This window comes from Athene cunicularia, assembly GCF_003259725.1.
Source record: "Athene cunicularia isolate RWA chromosome 4 unlocalized genomic scaffold, athCun1 chr4_part2, whole genome shotgun sequence".
Classification (NCBI taxonomy): Eukaryota; Metazoa; Chordata; class Aves; order Strigiformes; family Strigidae; genus Athene; species Athene cunicularia.
Genome location: NW_020799099.1, coordinates 23,088,754 through 23,113,528, shown reverse-complemented (window position 1 = coordinate 23,113,528; position 24,775 = coordinate 23,088,754). Strand labels below are relative to the sequence as shown.

Below are 24,775 nucleotides of genomic sequence, written 5' to 3'. Positions count from 1 at the left end.
CATTCACCACAACTCTTTGGGCCTGGCCATCCAGCAACTCAGCAACATTTCCATGCATGCTTACCTAGATCTGGAAGCTGTATGTCACACTGAGCCTTTTAGCAATGCTGAGGTTTGCTATACAATTTCCCAGATGGATCTCACTCTCTTCAGCAGTCTCAGGTCTTTCTACACATGGCTATGCAGACATATTATTGAGAAAAACGTGTTTGATCTCCACTTGATTCTCAGCTAGAAAGAATAAGCCTGTCTTTGTGGACTCACACAGATGGGGTTTTATTGCAAGAAATATCTTTCTCTTTCCTTAAAATTACAAAAGAATACTGCCACAGGATCCTGCTGTTCTATTGCTTAACCTATTCTGCTGTTTCTACCATGAACACTAAATGCATTGCTCTCTCAGGAAGCCCTGTTCTCTCAAGCAGATCTGGCTCTCAGTTTTCACCCTCTCATATATAGGCTGTCTGTCCAAAATCTGTAATCACAATAGCAGATGAAAAAACTCTCAAACCCTGCATTAGTTTAGTCAGACTGTGCCATTACCCCCTGGGTCAAAGCTCTGTGCTAAAATATGTAGTTCTCTTTGTACATGTTCAGAACATCACCTTCTTCAGTTCAATATCTGAGCATTGTAATATCTCCAGATTTACAAGTGTGCACATGACACAGCTGCTTCTCTGCAACAAAGCTCTTTCTGAACAGGGTGTGATATTTAAATTAACAAATATATTGGATCTCAGGGTAGATAAAGAGGCTCTACCAATATTTGCATGGCTCATGAGAACAGCATCAGTGCCCTAAGGGCACCAATAGCCTTAACTGCCCTGAGTAACCTCATTTGGGCTCTCCACCCCATGCCCTCTGTGTAAGGGCCTAGGAGTCCTATTTAAGCTTGGTCCCAGCCCCTAAAGCCTTGCCTGAGCTCCACACCATGAGGGAGCAGCAGGACAGGGGCTGCTCCACACAGCAGGGCTGAGACGGGGTGCAGGGTAGCTTCATCATGGACAGAGACCTTGCCAGCAGGCAGAATGGGACTGGTGGCAGCAATGGGCTCCTGCCAGCCCAGGGACAACCAGAAGAGTGCAAGGGGACAAGGGTGGCCTGGGTCTCTCCCTCAGGTGCCTGGGTTTAGATCGTGGCACAGGAGCTCAGTGGGGTCACATGAGGCTGCTCAGGGCAGATAAGGCTGTTTTGGGCCCTCAGGACCCTGAGAGATAGACAGGCTCAGCAGCATATTAATTATTTTCTCTGCAAATTATTTCTCCAATTAAGTACTTTTACTGTCTAAAAGTCACATGCAGGTTATATTCTCATCTTCATGATGAGTATTGTCCCATCAGAGACAACTGCTCTCCGTGGAGCCCAATGATTGCAATACAGAGCAAAGGGCATAAGTGCAGCTAACCAGCTTAAGTAACCATAAAAAACATGTTAGTGAAATTTGATTTTATTATCTCCCTTTTATATGTGTTTATATCCTATCTCACAACTAGTCCTGATACCACCAAAATCAGATGAAAATCAAAGGGGGAGGTACGGACTTTAAAGTTAGGACATTACAGTGTAATGATACAATGTATAGACTTGATAATTTTATGGAGAAAAAAGTAAAAATCTCTGTGAAACAGTTTTGAAATAGTATTCTCTCTGTAGGAAACTAAAAAAAAAAAAAGAAAAAAGAAAAAAAAAGGAGAAATTATGTTTTGAGAGGGAGTAAGGTTTTTTTTACACTGAATATATAATCTGAGCTGGAGCAATCTGAAGGCATATTATTGCACTGACATTATCACTGCTCTAAGCCAAATGTCCCATTTATTGCGCATACAGGAGACTGACCACAGCCCATGTTATATTGACTAGGATTAGAGGAGAAGGAACTGCCATGATCTGGATGTTTTAGAAACACAAGCAATTTTGAACAAAGCAGTTCTACCTGATGAAATTAAATAGAGTAATGAATATAATGGTGACATGAGCCCACAACAAATCACAGTAATTTATTTTATATAAAAATACATTTAATGAATACTTCCCTCACATCCATGTCTACAATACCCCTATTCTTCATCCAGTCCTGCAAGAAAAAAACATACCTTAATTTTTAATGCCTTTCCATATGTTATAAAGGGTAAAAGTTCAAAAATCCCTTGGAATCATACTACTACAACAGAGCAGCTTGTACTTCTGAGGCTCCCCCTTCTCTGTGAGTAAAGAGATGGTTCATTCCTCTTTTACCAACATAAAGTTCACCATATGAATTGGGAAAAAAGAAAAAAAAAAGTAACCTGGTCAAATTAGGGGTCTCTAGCTACCTCCCAGCCTCTCCACCAGTTTATTGGTGGCCCTAAGAAGGAGATCCAGCACTCAGGCTAGGGAAGCTGAGATGCGCTGCCACTCCACACCTGATCCAGTCGACTGTGAGGCTGAATGCTGGGGCACGCTAGAGGGAGTATACACATATTCTGTGTATTACACTAAATTTATTACGTACCTGCCACTGTGGCTTACTCAGCGTCATGATGCACCTTTAGCCAGGTGTTCCCATATTCTTTTATATACCCTACAGTGACTACCCGGGTGGTTTTAGGAATTCTGTGCCTTACTGCTTTAGATATGCATATTTTGTTGCGCAGCAACAGCTACCATCCCAAAGTACAGCTAGCTCTGCCGCCCCTCTGACTCACAAATTTATCAGTTAGGACTGACTGAAACTCAGCAGATGTAGCTAACAGTGACAAAACAACAGAGAACATGTAGAAATTGAAACAGGTCTCATAGAGAAAATTTTATTTTTGGAGGGGGTGAGCGTAGCTTGCACAGAATCGTAAGCAAGAGTCTTAGACCCTGACCTGCCACATGACGGTACTGTTTGGTTCAAGCAGTTTGCAAAGCCAGGAATAAGTCATCATCATTTCATTTTACTGTGCCTTGTAAATTTATCAAGCCTGTATTTCCCAGCAGACCACACAACCCATTTTTATAGAACCATGGAGCTTCCCAGGAAGCGGCACAGCCTGGCCTGCCCTGTTCTGCTACATTTTCTCTGGATTTTCACCAGCAATGCATGTCATTGGCAGTGAGTCTTTTTACAAGAAATTAATCCACGAAACACCCCCCTCTAGTAGCTGGAAACACCCAGGGTTAAGAGCCCTGGTTATAGGCAAGGCTTGTGCTGGACTGCAACACACCAGATTTTTTTTTTTCCTGCTACCTCCAGCCTGCTGCTCTCAGTACAGACTGCTCTGCACTGTGTTACCCGCTTGTTGCATCTATATTAAAGACTAGATTGCCTGAATTCACCATCATTGCTCCAAATACATGAGCAAAAAGGGGAACACACCTTATTTTTAGTTTAATTAAACTCTAAGCCATTTAATGAAATAGCTATTTTTAGTCCAGTTACAATGATACTTAGACAGTTCAAATTACATAGATTTAAAAATGACATGTACACAAACTTCCTAGAACTTACCCCTTTCTCTGGTATTGTGCTTACCCTCACACTGCCCCTCTGGGTATGAATGTGGATGGCCTCAGACTGTCAGCAGGGAGCTACAGCACAGTCAGCATCTCTCTGGGAGGAGTAGGATATTGATTCTTCCTTCTCAACCCAGAACCTGTGGTTGGGGTCATTTTTATGTTTGGTAACAGCATCTACACTCTGTTTTTTCTTCCTTGGTCTGTGATACCACATTGCAGTCACATTTGTGTGTTTAACATATGTAATATATTAATTCTTTGTTCTCTTCCCTTACCACTAGAACTGGTTTTACCCAGCTGCCAAGGTTGCTTTCCTTTGATAACATATTTATACCTGTTTATAACAATTGACCAGTGCTGAGCTGTTCATAGTCATGGGCCCCCTGATACGATCCTTTGCCAGTGCTTTAAAACTCCTGCTTTGACCCCATTCCTGTGGTCCTTTACACTGCATTTTATTTGAGGGTCATAGATAATTCATTCTACCCATAATAACTGCTTGCTGTTGCTATGTGTTAAGTACAGATCACAGTAAGTGTTAGATCACACAATTGTACAAAGCTAAGCTAAGTGTACAAAGCAAAGCTAAGCAAACACTAAAACAAAATCAGTAATAACTGGTCCATTAGCTAATTACTGTTACAATGAAACAAGTTAAAACAAAGCTTCAAGGAAACCAAAACAAGTCCAGACTTTCCAGAAATGCTTTTGGGTACAAATAAAGAAAGGAAGAGAAACATCAATTCTCCTCACTTCCTCTGAATGGAAAAAAAAAAAAAAAAAAGCTAGAGAAGATAGAAATACTCAGTCCCCAAGGGGCTCAGAGCTCCAGCATTTCCCAGGAGTGGAAAGGCACTGGCACATGCAGTAGGATCAACTGGAGAAAGAAATTCTGCAGACGTTGAAAGAGCAGGACAGGATTTGTCTCTACATTAAAGTTAGATTGGAAGATCTTAAAATAATGTAGAAAAGTTACAGGGCCTTTCTCACCTTGGATATTCAGTGCAATACAATATATGAAGTCCAGGTCACCCCCCTCCCAGGCCAAGGAGCAGCTGGTTGAATCAGTAGCTGCTCTGTGGTTTCTAGGTCTCTGAAAGATCCTGGTGCTTATAGCTCAACATGCCTTCCAAGGAAACCCTAGGGCATTCCATAATAGATGTTTCCTGTTCCCTCTAGAAAGGGAAATGGTGGATTAAGGTTCAATCTTGAAGGGAACATCAGGCCTTGCTCACTCCAAATTCTTCCAGTGATCCAGTCCGAAACAGGGTCACCTTGGGCATGCTAAGAGCTTGTGTTCCCAAAGTCCGTTTGCTGCTCCCGCACCAAGTTTAAACAATGCAGTTCTTCTATGCTTGGAAAATATCTTTCCCTGTTCTTTTTTGGTGCCTGAATGTTATGCAGAGGGCTTGAGCAAATCTCAGTGTCTTCCTGGCAAGGCTCAGGGAGGTGGTTTGATTTTTTCTTATGCATTTAAAGGCACTCCAGAAAATAGATCAAAGAGGCCCATATTGCTGTACCTCCTGTAAGAACGATGTGCTAGGTGTCATAGTGTGGTCTTACATTCCTCAGCTGCTAGAAGAGCTGGTAGCAGGGCCTACCTTTCAGCTACACATGATGTCAGGTTCAACGCATCGCCATTCTAGCTCTGTTGTAGAGCTGACAGAAGAGAGGAAAAGGTTTTCACATAAAGCTGTGAAATTTAAAATCCTTAGCTTACAAAGGAGAGCAATTTTACATTCATTATTTCTTCGCTTTGTGAGGGATATTTTGAAAGCTTTTTCTCAGTTATTCAATTTGTTTCTCTTCCTTTTATTTCCCTTTCATCTTTTCACCACTGCTGACTGGCATGGTGATGAAGAACACACTTAATTAATTTGGGGATTTTCTAACAACAACAAACCCCCAAACATTTTTATGAAATAAGACTTTATTACTATTTATATATTTTTAAATAAATAAACTTCTGTACATTTACTGGCACGCTCCTGGGGATTCAATCAAAAATGAGAACAAAACAAAGCCAGGGTGAGAAGTAAGAAGAAGCGATGCTTATGCATTTGGTACAAGGTTTTCCCGCTGTTCTATTTGAAATCAGCTTCTGGTGGCAATTACTGCTTGCTGTTACCTCCTTTGACCCTCTCTTAACCTCCAGTTTTCCTCTTACTGATGCAGCTAAGAAAGAGAGACCTTTCAAATCCAAGCACTTGTGACAAATCCAAGCACTTACTGTGTCACGGCTACTATACATGAGAATACATACATATATTTAGATTCAGTACTCACTCCCAAAGCTCATTATTTTCTAAATTAGGCTCCTTCAGGCTCCAGTCCAACTCTAAACTCCCAGCTGCAGCAACTATTGCATAGTCAACCCTCCTTTGCTTTTTAGTTTCAAGGGAAAAATTAGTCACTACAAAAAATCTACAATTGCTTAAATTGGAGATTACATGCAGAAGTTCCTGTTGCCTTACTTTTGTTTTTCTCCCAGTGCATGTCAAGACTGCTAATTAATTTTCTAGGAATAGAATTGGCATGGGCCAGAGAAAAGTCTCTCAAATCTATTTTCCATATGATGGGGAAAGCTTCTCTGTGAATAACTCCTAGAACTTGGAAAAACATCCTTCTGCTGCAACATCAGAGGACTTGGATAAGCCTTCAGTATAGGTACATTCCACATATTATCAGGGTTTCCAGAAGAAAAAGCATGGCCCTGTATAGTAGAAATCCACACAGTAGCAGAATGTGAGGTTTACGTCTATGTGGAAAGGATATTTTTGAAACTCTTGTATCAAAGGCTGCAATGAAGAGTAAATTTCAGCTGGTTTGGAATATCTTTTCTGACAAATCCATGGCTTTCCCCATGGCTGTATGCCATTTTCTGGCTGGTAAATTAAAACATGACATCACTGGACACATCTGGAGGTAATTTTCCCTGCCTTCAAATGTTGAATCTTAAGAAATATAGACCCCCAAGTATCGTTATAAATAGAGGAAAAGGCAGAACAACATGATAAAGCAAATTCTGTAAAAGAAACTGAAGAGGTTAAATCAAAATCAGTGTTGCAAATTGGCTGCAGCCAGTCATTGCAAATCAGATTAATCTCTTGTATAGGTATTCAGCATCCTCAGCTCTTCTACCAAGTCTATTCATATAAAATTCTGCTTACAGACCCAGCTAGACAAAACATCTCTCTGCCACAGGACTGCTCCACTCTAGAGAGACTACTTTTACAGATCCCCCTGCACTGTGCAACTAACTGTTCAATTCTGGAACTTGACTTTCCCCTGAGTCACATCTGAATGAAATTAAAACACTACCATGTCCTGACCCAATACACTTTAAACCACAGATACAAGCTGGGAAGCACCAAGCAAATCAGGTTTCTTTCCCTACTGAACCTGAACATCCTTATCAAACCAAAGCTCATTACAAAAACTAGAGACTGACACATTTATTCCTGTGCAATACATACACCCACCCTATGAATAGCAACAATCTCTAGTCATGTATCCAACATGGACAAATCTCAAGCACAGCAGCAAAAATCAGGAGACAGAATTATGGGTAAACTTAGATTTAAATGTATGTATACTGAAACGTGTGTAGCTGCATTATCACCTTTCTACTAAACCTTTTCAAATGCCTCAGGCAGAGTTTGGCACCAGGCCACAGCTGATTTGTAATGGAAGAACTTCACAGCTATCTGTGCACTACCAGTTGCAGCACTGGGGCCTCAGTGCTAGAAAAGAGTAACAGCAATTTTGTGTATAAAATGATGAAAATTAAATTAAGCCATTGATGCCTCAGATGAACAAAATGCAGAAAAACAAAACATCATGAGCAGAGCTGTGGTCTTAGGAAATCACATGCAGACTTTTTACAGTGGATTTTTATCTTGATTGTATCCATTAAGACTTGCTCTTTGTGCATCTTGTACAAAGTTCTTTCTGTTAAAAAAAAAAAAAAAAAAAAAAAAAAAAGCAAGCAAATGGCTTCTCACTATCCCTTAAAGGAGCTGTGACTCTTACGTGACTGAGCTGCTGGGAGGGGGGGGTGTGGGGTGGTGGTGGTGAAGAAATATATTTTCCCATGAAATACATATCTACAAGAAAAGTGATAAAACAGTGTGGTTGTAGAAAACCACGTCTGTATATTTGCCATGGAAACAGCAGTTATAAGAAACACAGTGATGGGAGGAATATCAACTATCACTTCAGTCTGATTTTTCCAGCATGCAGACATAGCAAACTGTAGGCTGTTCCTTATGCAGCTTAACAGACTCTCCAGTTTTATTAGCTTGATAATTATGAGTTGTTTCTGGCTACTACTTCTGAAATGTCCTAGGAATCCTTTACTGAGGAAATTTAAGGAATGAAATGGAAAGGAGAAAGTAAGGGTGGAAAGGGCTCTCACCTCACTCTGGATTCTCACCTCATTTTTTGGGGCTAGCAGTAGCCCTGATACATATTTCATTTACCCATTTGCCTGTTTCTTTGCATCCTGGCACAGGCAGACAGTATAAGGAAGGAGAGGGACTTCTTTGGAGACTCCCTGAAGACAAAGTAGTGCAGACCTTATTCTGGTTTCTACATTTGGAAGTTTTTGTTTCATCCATATCAGGAAAAGCTTGAAATTAAAAGCACCTCCAAGCTCTAAGAAAGCTTAATCAAAGTTGCAAATCCAAATTTTAGCACAGGGCTCCCTTTCCAGAACTGTCACTTATCTGGTATTTGTCATCTCTCTGTTCTTTGCCTCTTATCAGTTTCCTTTCCTTTTTATGCCCTGTTCCTTTTCAGTCACCTCTCTCTCCCTTCATTATTCCATTTTTTTTGCTACCAAAGCTGTAGTGGAAGCATCCTGATCTCCTTTCTCCTCCCTACTGATGTGAACAAACCCCAGACAAATCAATCGACCATTTTTGACAAAGGAAAGAGATGCACATGCTGGATGCAGTTTGTTAGCACTCGGCTCTGCAGAACAGAGATGATTCACGCTCCAGAGGAATTAGCAGCATTTGATGGCCTGCCTGTAATAAGAATGCCAAGGAGTTGGACTGATTCTAGAGTTCAGGTAATTGCTGCTCTTCCAGTCACTTGCAGCACTGCAGTTCAGGAGGGTTGATCGCTCCTTGTGGAGCCACGTTCAGCTGTGAGAAAGCAGCCCAGCACAGATATGAATGTGTGTTACCAATAGAGGAAATGTTTACTGCTTTAGTCTTTTGTCACATCCCTGTCTTCCTTCTAGTTTCCATATTGTTCAATATATGAGGGAATTAACTGGCATGGGAGCTTTACAATGCTTATCTCTAGCAGCACCTGTTTGTTTTTCACAGGGTGTTGCTAATGAAGATTTGTCAGTAGCAGTTATGTGTGGGAATTACACACTATCAGGCAAATGAAAAGTGCATCCAGGAAATTTCTGTCCCCAGCTTGTCACATTCTCCTGAAGGTAAGGCCTTGACTCCTGGGGCCTCCAGGCTTTCCTTAGTGTTGGATTTAAAGGCTATATAAGTAACTATTGCTTTCCTATGTCTTTTGCTGCTTTCTTGGAAGTTGGGAATGGTTTGGTCTCCAGTGTAGTGTGAGCATTCCCTAAGACAAAGTGTCTTTTAGCACCATGCCCTAGAGGCTGCTAAAAGTGGCTACAATGCTCACCAAAGATCATTGCCTCCATCACACTTGGGAGGTAGTATGGGGAAGGAAATGGCCAAGGTTAGAACTCTGGACCAATGAGTTATTTCTTTTGTTCTAGGAAAATCCTAGTGTTCTTTGGTGGTTTTGCATATCAAAATCATTACTAGAAAGGAAATGCTAGGAAGAGCTCACAGGGTTTTTTTTTAAAAAAAAAGTAACCCAGACCATTGCCAGTTCCCACTTACCTGATGTTGACTTTGCCCTAAGGATAGGCTGAAGTTAGAGCAAAGCAGGGAGCAGTCTCCTTCATCAGCTGCTACAGTTCCCACATAAAAGATGTTTTCGATACACAAATGTCTCTGAAGGCTAAAAACTTGCACTTCAGGCAAAGGAAAAGAATATATTTGAATACACTTTAAAATCACAGCTATTACATTATAATTTAGCAAAGATATACTCAAATACTGTAGCGCAGGGGTTCTCAGCCTTTCCTTCACAACACACACCCTTTAAATACCTTTTGTGGCCATGGACCACCAAGATTTAATTCAAGACTTAAAACACTAGACTGCATCAAATGTTTATTTAGATTTTCTCACGAAAGGTCTTCAAATTTGCAGACAAGGGGAAATGAATTAATCTGTTAATGCACACACTCCTATTCGATATCTTTATTGCAATGATTCCATATGAATTTAAAATAATACCATCAACACTCTTCTTGCTCAAAGGGCCCATTTTATGGTACTTTAATGTGCTAATTCTGAATTTTATGCCAATTTTTACATTTAAATTTGATGAAAAGTTTTTACAATTCTTCTTACCTCCCTCCTTGTTTGTCTGTGTTCAGTCACCATATATTTTTGTTTACGGGTCAAGGGCCACCACTTGGAAGATGTGGTTGGGTTGAGAAATTTCTTCAAGATAAAAACTACCTAGTTAAATTGGGTCCCACCAACCATACTAACATCAAATATATTAGCGTGTATATAGCAGGCTGGGGGGAAAGGGGGGAGTTTGAGTATGAGAGGAGCATTGAGGGGAGGGGGCTGTGGGTAAAGGAGGTGCAGTTCTTGTCACGGGCCAGACCAAATGTTTCTGGGCTGGATGTTCCCCACGCCTGCTTTAAGCCTTCACGGACCCCCTGTGATGTTATCATGTCCCCCCAGTGGTCCATGGACCACAGGTTGAGAATCAGTGCTGTAGGCTATTCTGTTTGTTTAGTTTGAATAAGAGTGATGCTGAAGATGGAACATGACTCTATGCCTTAGCTGGATCCAGATTGCAGCTGAGTCATCAAAACCACTAAGAATTCATGCTGTAACCATACAAACTTCACATAGTGACCTTTAATTGGAAAATCCCTCTGCTGCTATGTCCTTCCTACACAAAATGATTTTTCCTGTTACTACTGTACAAAGCAAAGTAAGATTCAAAGGAGTTATTTTTTGAGAGGGACACGGTGGTCTGTATTATGCAATCAAAACAAACCTAAAGAAATCATACTGATTCATTAAATCATCTTTTAGATGTAAAATTTGAACTTCCTGGATTGAGTTTTATGGACAAATATTCTCATCTAAGTACACAACGGTTCTAACCAGCAAAATGTAACCACTTTGAGTATGATGGCGTCTCTTATATTGTGTGCTTTTAGTTCATACTAACCAGCCATATACATTGGATACAAGCTGTTAACTTTAATAAAAAAATAGTATAGGAATTCAGAATTGCTCAGAAGCCTTCAACGTGCTGTTGGAGCTTACAGGGGAACATTATGACAAGAGCAAGAGACTTTCTCTTCTGATATAGAGGGGTTTTAGAGCTCTTCATATAACTTGATGAGAATTTCCTGCATAATTTCAGAGTGACTACAGAAATTATTTATTCTTTGTGATCCTGATGTGACTATTTTCATGACTTAGTGCTGCCCTATCCCCTCTGTCTACGAGAGAAGAAAGCGAAGTGGGGGGTTTTGGTACCAAGAGGCACTGCAAGCAATGTGAGAAATTATCTCAAATATGAATGTGTTTTATCTGGGGCAAGGAAAAGCCAAATTGTCCCAGCAGTAGGCATGTCAGTGGAATAAAGTGCTATTCAATAACAGCTTTCTCACACAGAAACTTTCATTTTTTACCATATGACTTCTGACACTAGGTGCTAAGCAGGCATACAGCCCAAGGTCTGAGCAGTGTTTCACAGCTGTTGTAGCTGTCACCAGAGGTAGAGAAGATGATCTGGCTGTGCAATCCTTGACCTGGATAGTTCTGAGGTGCTTAACCCCCGTGGATTCGGACTACTCTGACTAAGATTGGGGACAGCTTTACTACTGGTAAACCCCAAAGGGTGAAGACGACAGAAAGATGTGAGACAGACCATAGCTGTGCAGCAGACGTGAGCTTATAGAAGTTATTAAATAATCTGGAGAATCCACAGTAGTTCTGCCAAAGTGCCTGTGCACTCTGATAACTGCAGAAGAGAGCAAACCTGATGTCCCCTTTACAGTGCTTGTGGACAACTGAAGTCCCTGAAGACGGTTTGTTATTCTATGAGATGAGCAGGGATATGTCTGAAGTCACAGTGTTGAGTGTGTGCCATTAACAGATGTTAAATATAGAAGTATTTCTAAAATCCCAGGCTTTGGTCAGCTTACTCAGGCTTCAGCGAAGTACTTGCCTTATCTGGAGAACCGCAGCTGTGACCCTGAAAATAAATACTCTTCTTTTTTTCCACAGTACCAAACAGGAATAACTCTTTTGTGAGCAGAAGGGTACTGCTCTTCTATGTAACGTAGCCTGATGATTTAAATGCCCCCCAGGAATGCAGTTGCCTCTTCAGACTCCATTTCCACCTCTCAGGAAGCTGTTTCTTTTACCATCCTGTGCTCTCATGAGAGATGAGAGACTCTCCATCCCTCCTGATGAGTGTGCCGATATGTATAAAATTTAAGAATACGTGAACAACATGTGAAAGGATATGTGTATAACAGCAAGCATAAGCGTAGACTCCAGGATGGGCGCTTAATACAGACTGAAAACTTGAGAAGCAGCTTCTGCTCCAAGGTCAACTTTTATATTTTACAATAAAAGCCCATGAGGCCTGCCCAACTTGCAGGGATTTCAGTAACACTGATACAAAACTAGTAGAAAAAATGTGGCACCTACGGATTTATGCATAAGGGAGTAAGCAGCATGTTGAGTGGGAGTTTTCAGGATAATTTCAAACCTATTCCTAAATTTCACCAAACGCATCCAAGTGCTTATCTTTTCCTAGGTTCAGTTTGCCCCGAGACAAGCAGCACTTGGATGTGAACTAATGCTGAAATACAATCTATAATGAGCTTGGGATTCAGATCCGGCATGCAGCAATCTGAAAATGTATATCCTGAGTTTCTTACAGTCCCAAGATTGTGTTGCTAAATAAAAATAGCTTCAAACAATTATATCTTTTAATCAACAGCCTAGACATGTACTAATAAAATCATATCGACAATTAATTTTCATTTTGGAGTATTCAGACAGGGAAATAAACACTGTTGTAATGAAATCGACCAACCACCAAAAGCCAGACTCTTCTACACTGCTCTTCTCTGCACTGGTGGGAATCTGCTTCCCAGACTTCAGAGGCAGAATTAACATTTGCAGTGGAGTAACTCAAAGCAGAATCCAAGCTTTGTTATTAGGCACTCTGAGCATATAAATAAACACAGTATGCAGCTGCTGTGATTTTTCTTTGTAAAAGCCAGCTTTATTTGCAAATAAGGTCAATACTAATTTACCTCTCATTTTGTCTTGGGATTTCTAAAAATATGGGATGATAAATGCTAACTCAGGTAATGGTATTAATTCAAAATCTTAAATATAGAGCTCAAAAAGAGAAGTGCTCACATGAAATAGCTTATGTTAGCCTTTAAATGAGACAGATTGTTCATCACACTGTTTCCTGTGTCCTACATTCAAAGGACATTTACAGATTTTCACTATGAATAAGAAAAAGAGAGGGGAAGTAAAGTCTCCAAAAGGGAGCACAACTGCATTTCTTTTCTAACATGTATCACAAAATCATATCTGTTTTACTTGCACAGTAGAAGTCTACACTACTGAGACAATAAAACAGAAAAATAAAATCATAACAAATGGAAAGCCCAGCCCTTTAGCACACCTAAAAGGCCAGACTATCACCTGGAAACTGAAGGCAAGGCTGGACTCAGTGATATAGGATATTCCTTTCAGTAATGTCTCTGGGTGGGATTCATATAGCAGATTTAGATATAAGGATTTAGAGGTTCATAAATATGGATCTGCTTGTGAACTAGGTGTCTAAACTCCAATTACAGTCAATAGGGATCTAGGATGGGATCTAGGATGTCCCTATGTAGGCTTTAATACAATTTGAAATGCTCTCAGGTATCCTGCACATGTCTCCCATGGATCATATGCCACCTCTGCCAGGCCCACATAGGTGTTTCTCATACCCTAGAGAATCTGAACCTAGACACCAGACACCTATGTACAATGCTATAGAAATAGTTCATACACATCTTTGTATGAACTATAGAAATACAATGTGGCATAAATAGCCAAGGCTTGGGGTACAATGATGAATACATTGTGAACCTCTGCCTTATCATCTCCCCACTTTTGGCACGACTGTGCTTGAACATTCAAACAAAAAGAGAAGACACAGCAAACTTTCAGCTTTATGTAGCACACCAGTTTTGGCAACTCTTTTTTCACTAACAAGGTCACAAATATAAACCATCCAAACGGCACTTGTGACAAGCCACTTTTTTTCTCTGTATGCGTACATGTGAAAGGAAAATTACCTAATAATTTCAGGTTTTATTATCCCTCAGGATTACTTCACAATACATATTTTTCCACATTTCTATTGTACCATTAATCATTATCCTGTGCCTTCTGCAGAACCTTCTTTTTTCCTCCCACAAAAGCTGCCAGTCCCCTGCTCTCCAAGGGTCACAGGTTGCAGAGGAATCCACAGAAACAGGAAACCAGGCTTCCTCAGTCAGTTTTGAAACACCAAAACCTGTTTCCTTTCTACAAAAATAAAGCCTGTCAGAGCATCCTCTGGGTAGGCTCACTATATGAGCAGCAGCTCAGGAGGAGGGAGAAGCTACAGGATTTCTTGCTTGGGAGATAAATGTGAGATAACTTGTAGCATTTGCAAACCAGCAGAATGAAGGAGACAATCTTATTACTGCTCCTATTGCACTTACAGAGTGGCAGCAGTGGATTTAATACTCCAGAAAAACTCTGGACCACAGGCCAGGGTGGTGAAACCTGGACAAGTCACTCAGACTTGATTCCAACTCTGACTTCAATTGTGGGGTCACCCCATTCTGAGATCCAAGCTGATGAAGCAAGTTCTTCACAGGGAGGATCTTCAGTCAAGACTCTGGGAATGAAAGCAGTGAAGAAAACCTCCAATTCTGCAATCTCTACCCCTGAAAGCCAGTCAAATGAACAGAGTGATGGTAACTCTGGCAAAGATAAGATGGGAAGCTCATCTACCAGCAAAAGGACGTCTCTACAAAGCAGAGGGGTTCCTCTCCAGCAAGAGGTCATTACAAGCCGCAATACATCTACAGGGAACGGATCTCTCAAGCAGTCATCCTATAGCACTGGTATCACCAGCACCCAGCAGGATGCCAACTCCAAAACATCCGGCTTTGAAACTACCAGGGGAAAGTAAGGAAAGTTACATATTTTTTCTTGTCTCCTATGTACTGCTTAGGAACGGTTATTTTCCTGTTTCCAGTGAAATAATTGGCAAAAGTCCTAGTAAAATAGTTTCAGTAAAATTGTTTTCTGGGCTTAAAGAAGACCATTCAAAACAAGCAAGGGACCAAACCTGCAGTATTTACTCCATCAAATCCATACATTTGTGTGCAGAGTAAATGCTGCAATATTTTATCCCTCAGGGTAGGTATCTCAAAACCAACAGGAAATTTATTATCATATATGGGTAGGAAAGGACCACAATAGATACGACCCTGTTCTATTCAGAGTAAACTTTTATTAATTTTTTTCCTTTCTTTTCTTGTGTGTGAAAGAAATTGCAAATGCACTTTTTCATTTGGAATCTATTAAAAAATGATTGTGTTTGTAAACTTCTCCACTAAATTGAAAATACTAGCAATTACGTGTACAAAATGCATCGTTGCCTGACAATTTCAAGCACCTTATTCTGCGATAAAAACTTATTAAAAGTTTTGTTGCAAGTGAATGTGCATTCAGAACTGTGTAACTTAATACATAATAGCTGTGTATAACAGAGAATATCAAATTTTATTGTCTAGTTTTATAGCTCTGGAACACTCAATTATTTTCTTTGTCCCCCAGTATCTTCTGTTCTCAAGGGGGATGTTAATACTGACTTTGGAGATGTTGTAAGGTTCACTTAATTGCTGATATATATGCAGATACTGATAGAAAATGGAAGATACAAAGGACTGGTTGTTTTCCATAGTATTTATGGAGAGTGAGCTTTCAGAATACAGATTTCTTCTTTTGGTAGTACTTGCCCAAATGTTAGCATCCAAAAGAAGGAAAAATTAAATTCAGACAAAAGAGAATAAATCACCCCTTAGAAATGCTCCTACAATTATCTTGCTGTGTGTGGCTAAGAGCTAATGTTTCTTCAACTCAAAGAAAATATTCCCAGTGACCTGAGCATGTTTTGATTCATGCATAAGTGAAATAACACAAAGACCAAAAGGAAAGGAGTCCTTTGCTTCTTCTTGGAAGACATTCTCAAGGAGGTGTGTTTCCCAGATAGCATACCCCTTCAGCTGTGAATGTCACTTCTTACAATTCCTTACTACAGTGTTTGGCAGAGTGTCTGAATTAACCTGAGTTAAATGGGCTCTCTTTACATGTGAGAGCCGATAACTTTATGTCCATTAAGTCTTAACATATGCTAACGTTAGACTCTTTAGCTTTCTCAGCTTTCTTCAAGAATAGTATTCCAGCAAAATTAATCTTCAGAAAAACTCCGAAGAGAAACTCTGATAATAGCAGATATTGTTTCTAGATTTTACATAAGGTATACATACAGAAAGCAAAAACATAGTCTCTGGTGAACAAGGTCTCGTATTTTATTTATCCTAATGGGATGTGGTTGCAACTGCAGAGAGGCAAAAGAAGAAAATCTCATATTGGCTATAACCTCATTTCATGAGTGGTTGAGGGGCAACCTGCTGTGCAACATGCATAAAGGTTTTTTAGGTTTTCTGAGTCCATGGAGCAAATCAGTGATAACGCTAGGATTGCATATCAAAGTTACAAATGTGTAACAGCATGAAACCCCAGCCCAAAACAGAATGCTGAATTCCTACTCTCATTCTCACATTGGTGGGCTTCATAGCCTCTCTCTAGCAAATGTCTACAATTCTAGGTGTGGCTCAATCCTTTTCACATTATAAGATTCTTATGTTACAAGCTTTGTCTTCCTACCACATTCAAGTGTTTTTACAATCAGCCAAGGTGTTTTGAGTTTTTCTTCCAGTTTTGCCACTGACCTGGACAGTAGCTTAAGTAAGTCACTTCACTGTTCTGTCCCCCTTTCCCTATGAATTAGACCTGGATGAATAATACAGTCACTTGTGACTCATTTTTTTCAGTCAAGTAATGAAAAAATGCCAAGTCCAGTGTGCTCAATGCTACTGATCACTGCTGTGAAACACCTGAAAGCTACTGCTGAGAAACTATACATAAAAATGCAAGCATTTTTATTTATTTTGTGCAGGTATATTCCATTCCTAGCATATGTTTTCTTTTTAGAAAAAACCTGGCATCTTCATTGCAAATGAAGTGAAAGAGGTTGTTAACAGCTTTCTTTGAGCTTTACTCATTTAATGCCTGAACACAGCATAAACGAGTCAATAGAAGATTTCGTTCAGTGATGAAATTTGGAAGCATGATTTGCTTTTTAGTTTTACTTTGAATTAAAGCAACTCTTTGGTTATAGCCTGTATTCCAATCTGAATTTTTGAGTAACCTTGCAGGAACTGAAAGACTGTGTAATCCTTTATGGCAACCCATTGTGCTAACATATGCACAGAGATGCTGATGTTAAGAGGCTCAGGGAAGGAACAATAGAGAGAGGTCAGTGAGACACAAGAGGAAGGAAAACAAAACAAGAATGAGCATTTGTTTTTTAATATAATAATAATAATTTTAAAAATAGCAATACCTATGCTTTGTTGGAGTCTCCAAGGACTGTCAGATTACCCACCAGGTATGATACGTGCCTATTGTACAAACTTAATTACCCAAATACCTCTTTCTGAAGAAGGTCATGTGTCTTACTGTCTTAATTACAAAGATAATTCCTGGCTATATCTACCCTAGATTATCTGAGGACAATATTATATACACATATTGCATGCATACTACTACTAGATCAGAAAAAAGTACTTCTGGTTCATACTATTTTGTCAAAATTCCTGTTAAAATGTCAGAAGAGTATGATTTGGAAATATAGAGCATGATTTGGAAATATTTCATGGATTTTTGAAGTCTGCACCTGAAGAATATTTCTGACAACCACCAAGTGTGGCAAGGAGGACACACCCAGATATGGCAGCTAGCATCACGCCAGAGCCAAAATCTCCACATGCAGCTGTGGGGATGCTGCACTGCCAAGATAAAGCTGGGAAGGTAAATCAGTGAGTCAGGATCAGGCCTGGTGATGGTGACCAGGGTAAGACACAGCCCAGTGATCTGGGGCTGGTCAGTGATGGGGCAAGGTCAAGGATAGGCCAGGATGTCAGCTTGCAGGTCAGGACTGGCACAAGAGCAATGTAGCCCTGGGGTGAAATTTAGTGGGAGTCCTGAGCCCATAGGCAGGGTGTATGGGTGGAGAACCCAGGTCAGGCTGCTCAGGATGAATAAGGCCCACAAGTGCCATCAGGGTCCTGACAAGATTCCATTACATTTTATTGAAAGAAATGCACTATTTAAACTGTCAGAATATTTTTTTTTCCAACTGAAATAGAACCATATTTGCCAAAGACCATAACTTGGTTTTAAAAACTCATCTCAGGTTTCAGCAGAACTTCTAGGGGCAGAGATGTACTGCAACGGTCAATCACCTGGTGAGGAGTACAGTCAGTAGGGCTAAAGACTCCAGATTCAAGATTCTGCTGTTAATAAGGCAAAGGTTGGCTTTGAGCCTTTCTATATCACATTATGATGTGTTATTTTAAATGTTAAATATTGGGCATATCTTTTTATCTAAACCCACTAAACTCTTCCTTATTCTTCACTGGAATGAAAATGTAAAGAAATCCTGTTCTTTTACAGTGAAGTGGAACAATTTTATAGTTAACCTTAGAATAGGTACAGGAGGACATAGGTACCTATGTACCTATGTTATATATATGCACTTGTAGGTACCTGCCCTCAAACCATTTCAGAAGAGTGGTTTCTCTGGTGAGGTATAGCCATTCTGGGAGGGTCTGAAGCCAAATTTTTCAGAAGTATAAGGAAACTTCACAGGAAGAACATCTGGAATGGACTGAGCTAAAGGGATATGCCTTTCTTCACTCCTAGTAATGAATTTGACTTAAGCTCTGAAATGTAAGGCTTATGTCTCTACAGACAAATATGTATCTTTTTTTCATTTCTACCTATCTTCAAATTTTCAAGCTATCCATATCAACGAATAAAGAAATGCTGGAAAACCATAGCTGTGCTTCAGCAGCAGAGAGAGAGTTTTTTCCAAAATTCGGTGACATTAAATGTAAACACCAATTTGGTGTCACAGATGAAAATTGACGATACACTCTTTTCTATTGAGTTCATGTGAGATACATCTTTTTTTAGCCTGTGGAAAGAGACAACTGCAGTATTTCTCTGTACAAAGCAGCTTAAATAACAGTGGTGCTATGGAGCAAGTCTGAGACAGAGTCCTGAGAATAGCACACTCGTCCTTCCATTCTGAACTCAGTTTTATTAATTACTATTCAAGGCAGCTCCTGAATATATGAGACATTCGTTCAGGCTGTAAATTAAACACACTATCTCTACATTGTTGGATGACTCGACAATACTCTTTTCTCTCAGTATGTGTATATTACACATTTTCCAATTATCATGAATCCACTGAGGGTCTTCGTAGACTTCCCCTGTCATTACCTTGGGTAGTGGTGAGGTGACAGTATTTTATTACTAAGCACAGAAGGGTTTAATAAAGTCAGCACCAGGGACAGATTTGCTTAGGTGTCACATGTGGTATGAGTGCTGAAATATTTCATTCTCATGATCTTTCTAGTGTACTGACAAATTAAAATGAATAGTTAATCTCAGCAGATGGTTCAAATACACAAGACACATAGAAACCTCATTTAATGGCCTAGTTAATGCAAGGTTCAGTCTCTTTTGATCATGTCACTTTTTAATGTAGTAAACAATTCTTGAATTGATTTCTTAAGATTTTGCATCACTGTGCACTTACAATAAATAAAGACACGCATGGCTTAGGTTTCTGCCTCACTAGGTATATTCACTATGACTTGGAAGGAGGAACCTCTTACACTTGTACTTAGGTTGCTTTGGTGGCTAAGTGTCAGAGGATGTTTGACAGGCAAGTGCTTGTTTTGACCTCACAATGTTGTATTCCAGTCATGCTGAAGACCTTTGCAATGAATCCCTCTTGTCAGTTAACATCTTGAATGTAATTCTGATGCTTGGCTGTAAACCTGCAATCTAATTTTCCTACACATGCTGAACACAGTGTTACCTTCATCAGAGTCCTGAAGACAAAAGCAAATAATTCATCCAAGTGCTGGTATTTACTACTTTATTGCTATTTCATCCACAGAATAAATACGGCAATGGACATAATTATAGAATTCCATAATGATGTGTGTGGCATGGTACCAAGAAAATGTAACTGTCCAAAGAGAATTTTAACACAAATAGTTAGAGATTGGTGTTGTCTTCTGCTGAGCACAGAAGTAAAACAGTTCTGAGACTGCTGGTGTGAAGCAGCAAACCAGATGGTGCAGATTAGGTACTACTGCACACTGTACAGCAGTACTGGTATAGGGCAAGAGCTACACAAGGTTCATGTGATTCATAGACATTTATTTATATCAGTGCTATTATTCCTCTTGCACAGAATGAATTAAAGGATCTGTTTGTTCCAGTGTGGTAGTCACCTTTCAGGTGATTCCAGTACTGGGGTGGAAAGGAGCGACTGCGGGAGATGGTTCACCCAGCGTGCACTGCTTCCCAGAGAGACCCTGTGGGATGTTTTGTCTTTCAGGGAGAGAAGAAACGATAAACACATGTCCATACAATTCTTTACTGTAGGTGATAAAATAATAATTTCTGAAAACACGACTAAAACTCAAGAAATTACAAACTCAAAAGTTCTGGTTTTCTGAGACAGCCTTTCAGCAATGATGGCTGGGCAGAATCATGACAGACTGTTTTCAGTAGCCCAGGAAACAGCAGTGGGAATTTAAAAAATCACGTCTCCACCCAGCTTGCTTTTGAGACACTCACGAAATACTTATAAAAGACAAAAAGCCCAGAATCTTTTTCTCTTAGTCTCCTCAGAGCCTGGTTATTTAGTTTTTCTGTGATCAGCTTCAGATAAGGCACTACTATACAGATGACTTCTGTAATTTTTGAGTGATGGAAATAAAGGTTTCCATTCATCTCATTACACTAACTATTGCGTTGATGCTTGTGCTTATTTTTGCTCTTTGCTTTATCTGCCATGGGAACAGTGAGGGTTAGGAACAGACTGTTCCTAATCCTATCCCCTGCTAACGTCTCTTCACCCCACTATATAGATTAGTATTGCCATAACAAACTGGACACATTGTTATGATTTATCTCCCACTCTGAAAAAAATCCAACTCTTTGCAACATTTCATTTAAGGTACAACAGAAACATCTGGTGAAGTTTGCACAGATAATATGCATTCTTACAAATGTGAATATAAATAACATTTTAGAAATCTGACACATTCCTAGAATAGTTGTGGCAAGGAAAAAAAACAGCAGCAAGGTGTCCCCATATGTTTTCCAAAGGCAGTATCTGTGTTGCTAGTTAGAGAATGCAAGTGTTTCAAGAGACAATTTTCCTGCCAAATCGCAAAGCATCTATTCTGTATTACACTCCTGGTAAGTAATACCATAGGTCATGAGGAAAACCCTGGGAAAAAAATCACCCTGAATTTAATGAACTTTGGCTCAGATCCTTTTGCTCAAGGGCCTCCTAAGAAATCAATCAGCAACAGCATAAATGTACAGATCTGCATAAGTAAACGGCAAATCAGGTACAAAGCAGCTGGCAAGGAATTTAACCATTTAATGAATCTGAATAAGAAAAGAGAAGCTGCCCAAAACAACACTATAAACAGATTAAAGAAACTCAACCCTGGAATTTGGATGGATCTTTTTTGTTTTACATTTTCATTTTTTCTCTTATACAGGTTTGAGGGTTTTTTGTCAGTGTTTCTCAAAGTGGAGAACCATCACTGACATACTGAAATCTCATTTTCTGTAGATTACAAAAGCACTAATAAGCCAGTGAAAACCAGCACCACTGAAGGTCATATGAGAAGCCCTGACAGTAAACTAGACCATAACTACCTTAATGAATTTTGTACTCTGAGTCAGTTAGTTGATAGAAAATAAATTTATATTCCAGAGGGGAAAATGCAGAATTAAGACCCTTTTAAAGAGCAGTTTGGGTTTTCAAATGTGTCTTCTCAAAAGTCTAAATTCTATCTGTGGGATAGTTTGATTACTTTGAAGGGCTCTGAACACAGAGAGTGAGACAAGGTCTAAAAGAGTTGATCCGGTTCACAACAAGACAACTTTTAAAATGCTAAAATAGATTGGCTAAGTGCTACATAAGTGGAAATTGTGAATTAATGTTTGCAGTACAAGGTAGGACAAACAAGTGGTCACAACAGTAAATGAAAACTTGGATGAGACTAAGAGGCTGTTCGCAGTCCAAGGCTTCAGCACTGTACATACAAAAAAAGGAAATGAATGGTGAGAGTAGAATTTCTATTTTGTAATAGACAGGACAAAATGTCAGGACCCTGAGTCCTGAAAAAAAAACATTAAAAAATGGTATGACTCCCCTAACCTGGTACTTCAGTGTCAACAGGTCAGCTCTTTCTCAGGGCTAAAAACATACCCTAGGACATATTTTACCATCACATATTATATTATATTATATTATATTATATTATATTATATTATATTATATTATATTATATTATATCTGTCTATGTGTATAAGAGACAGATATTATATTATATTATATTATATTATATTATATATTATATATTACATATTAAATGCACTTTTCAGAGCCTGTCCAGGTTTTTCCACTGCAATCTGCATGTCAAACAGATTTCCCAGTTTGATTTGTTTATGGTCAGTCAGTCTCTAGTGAATACTGAGTTTTAATTTCAGCTGAGATTCATGTATTTCAGAGCAAAGTAAGCTGTGAACCTGAAAGATTAACAGATTTTGGTTCAGGTTTATAATTTCTCTTTGAGCTAGATCTTATATTTTTGAAAGATGACTGATGTTCATTTAAAGATACAAAATTTACCATATTGCTGGTATCAAAAAGATGAGGGGTCTCTGTGGTCACCTAGTGGAGCTCAAAGGAAGTTGCTGAAACCAAAACCTGGTCTTGCATGCAACTGCAAATAAACCTTGAGGGTGCTTGTTATCCTTATAATCTGAGTGTTTGCATTATGTCAATCAATATTGTCTCTCCTCATCCAAACTTGGCAGGTTGTTTAAAGCAAACTGAAAACATATCACAGCAATGTACTTTTAGACAACCTAAATTCAGGGCCTAAAATCTGATCTTCTTGTAACAGTTTTTTAGACTGGGAAAGATCCTGTTTTTTTTTTTTTTTAAAAAAAAAAAGCAAAACAACAAAAAACACATGAAAACACGGATTTCTTCCACACCATGTTATTATGTTTTTATGTATGAATACACTTAACCTACTGTATTCAGAAGAACAATCGTATCACCCAAAGGAGATATATAGATATAGATATAGATATAGATATATAAGCAAAGATCAGAGGTTCATCATAGGATCATGCCGGTTGGAAGGGACCTCCAGAGGTCTCTACTCCAACGTCCTGCTCACAGCAGGGCCAGGTGTGAGATCAGACCAGGTTGCTTGATGCAGTCAGGTACTGAGTGAGCTCCATGCTCTGAACTGGTGACTGCACCACCTCGCTGGGCTCTGCTCCAGTGCCTGGGTGTCCCCCTGGGGAACAAGTTTCTCATACTCAGTCTGAACTTCTCTTGTTTCAGTTTGGGCCCCTTACCTCTTGCTCTCCTGCCATGTACTGCTGGGAAGAGCCTAGATCCAGCTTCTAAATAGCCTCCCTGGAGGGCCTGGAGGGCTGCTGTCAGGTGCCCCCCAAGCCCTCCCTTCCCCAGCCTGAAGAAGCCCTGGTCCCCCAGCTTCTCCCTGCAAGGCATCTACCGATTCCAGATGCTTGTAGGACCTTTCTGCATCCTCTTTGATGAGTTGTAAAGGGCAACACAAAATGAGAACAGGCGTAGAATTGAGATTAGTATTTAACAAACTGTTCTGTGAAATATGAATAAACTGCCTAAAATGTGAATGAGGCACAACCACTGAGCTGTGCACTGACTTTAACAATGGCTCCTCCAGCTCTGGGACCTTTTGTATTCCTTCAGCAACACAATAATCTCATTTTCATGATTCAGTGATGTTCAGCTGTGCTGATTCAATAGCATTTCTATTAAAAACCAGGTAATCTAATTTACTCATAGATAAAAATAACTCATTTTGAGATATAATATGAAAGGGGCAGAACAAAATCTATACCCTTTGTGGCCTGACTGCCACCAGTGTTCCTGTTGAGTGGCTTTAGGACGACTTACAAGGATCTGTGCCTACAAGCAAGTGGAAGCAATCGTCTGCAGGTATAGCTCATACTCTAGCTGGCAGTTTTTGTGAGGATTTTTTCGGGTTTTTCTCTTGGCAGTGTACCCAAACAACAGTTTATGGTGGAAATGTGCTGTGGCAAGGGTCCTTTCAGTCTCATAAATCTCCACTCACCCTCTCACCCTGAGAAAAGGGTAATTTTAGGATGTTAGTGTAAACTGTACTCCGCTTTTCAGCAACATGGAGTATCACAGCATCAGGACCGCTCGAAGCTTGATGAAGTTAAACAGAAACCTTACCCTTGGCTGCAAATGTACCGAGAACAATCTTGTCATAGACCAGATAATTTCACCAGCAAGCAGACACATCATCCCTTCTTCGGAGTTAAACAAATTCATTTTTTTTTCTGTTGCTGCCCGCCCCCCGCCCGCAGGCCCTCTGCTCGCCCTAATCCCTCAGCCGAAAGCGGCGGGGCGGGGCTCTCCCTCGCCGTCGGTGCCGGTGAGCAGCAGGAAGCGGAGAAGCTCCGCTCCGGGCTGTAGGCGATCTGGCACGGCCCACAACCCCCCCCGCGGCCCGGCCCCCTCAGCGGCAGGCGTGAGCGGGGTGGCGGTCGCGGACAGATGCGGCCACAGGGCGCGACGCGTCGCCAGCGCCGCAGACCTACGAGCGCCTCGTCCGCCGCCGGCAGCTTCCCGCTGCTACGGGCTGCGC

The 24,775-nt window shown here is 40.1% G+C and overlaps 1 protein-coding gene across 1 annotated transcript in view; it reads left to right on the top strand.

Annotated features, from left to right (window-relative positions):
* The first annotated feature begins 14,233 nt into the window (after positions 1-14,233).
* The window catches only part of MMRN1 (multimerin 1), a 46,229-nt gene continuing 35,687 nt past the window's right edge, over positions 14,234-24,775 (top strand). Inside the window, exon 1 of the mRNA XM_026848167.1 lies at positions 14,234-14,825. Coding sequence (XP_026703968.1) covers positions 14,314-14,825 — 512 coding nt within the window. The 5' untranslated portion in view covers positions 14,234-14,313. The remainder of the gene's footprint in view (positions 14,826-24,775) is intronic.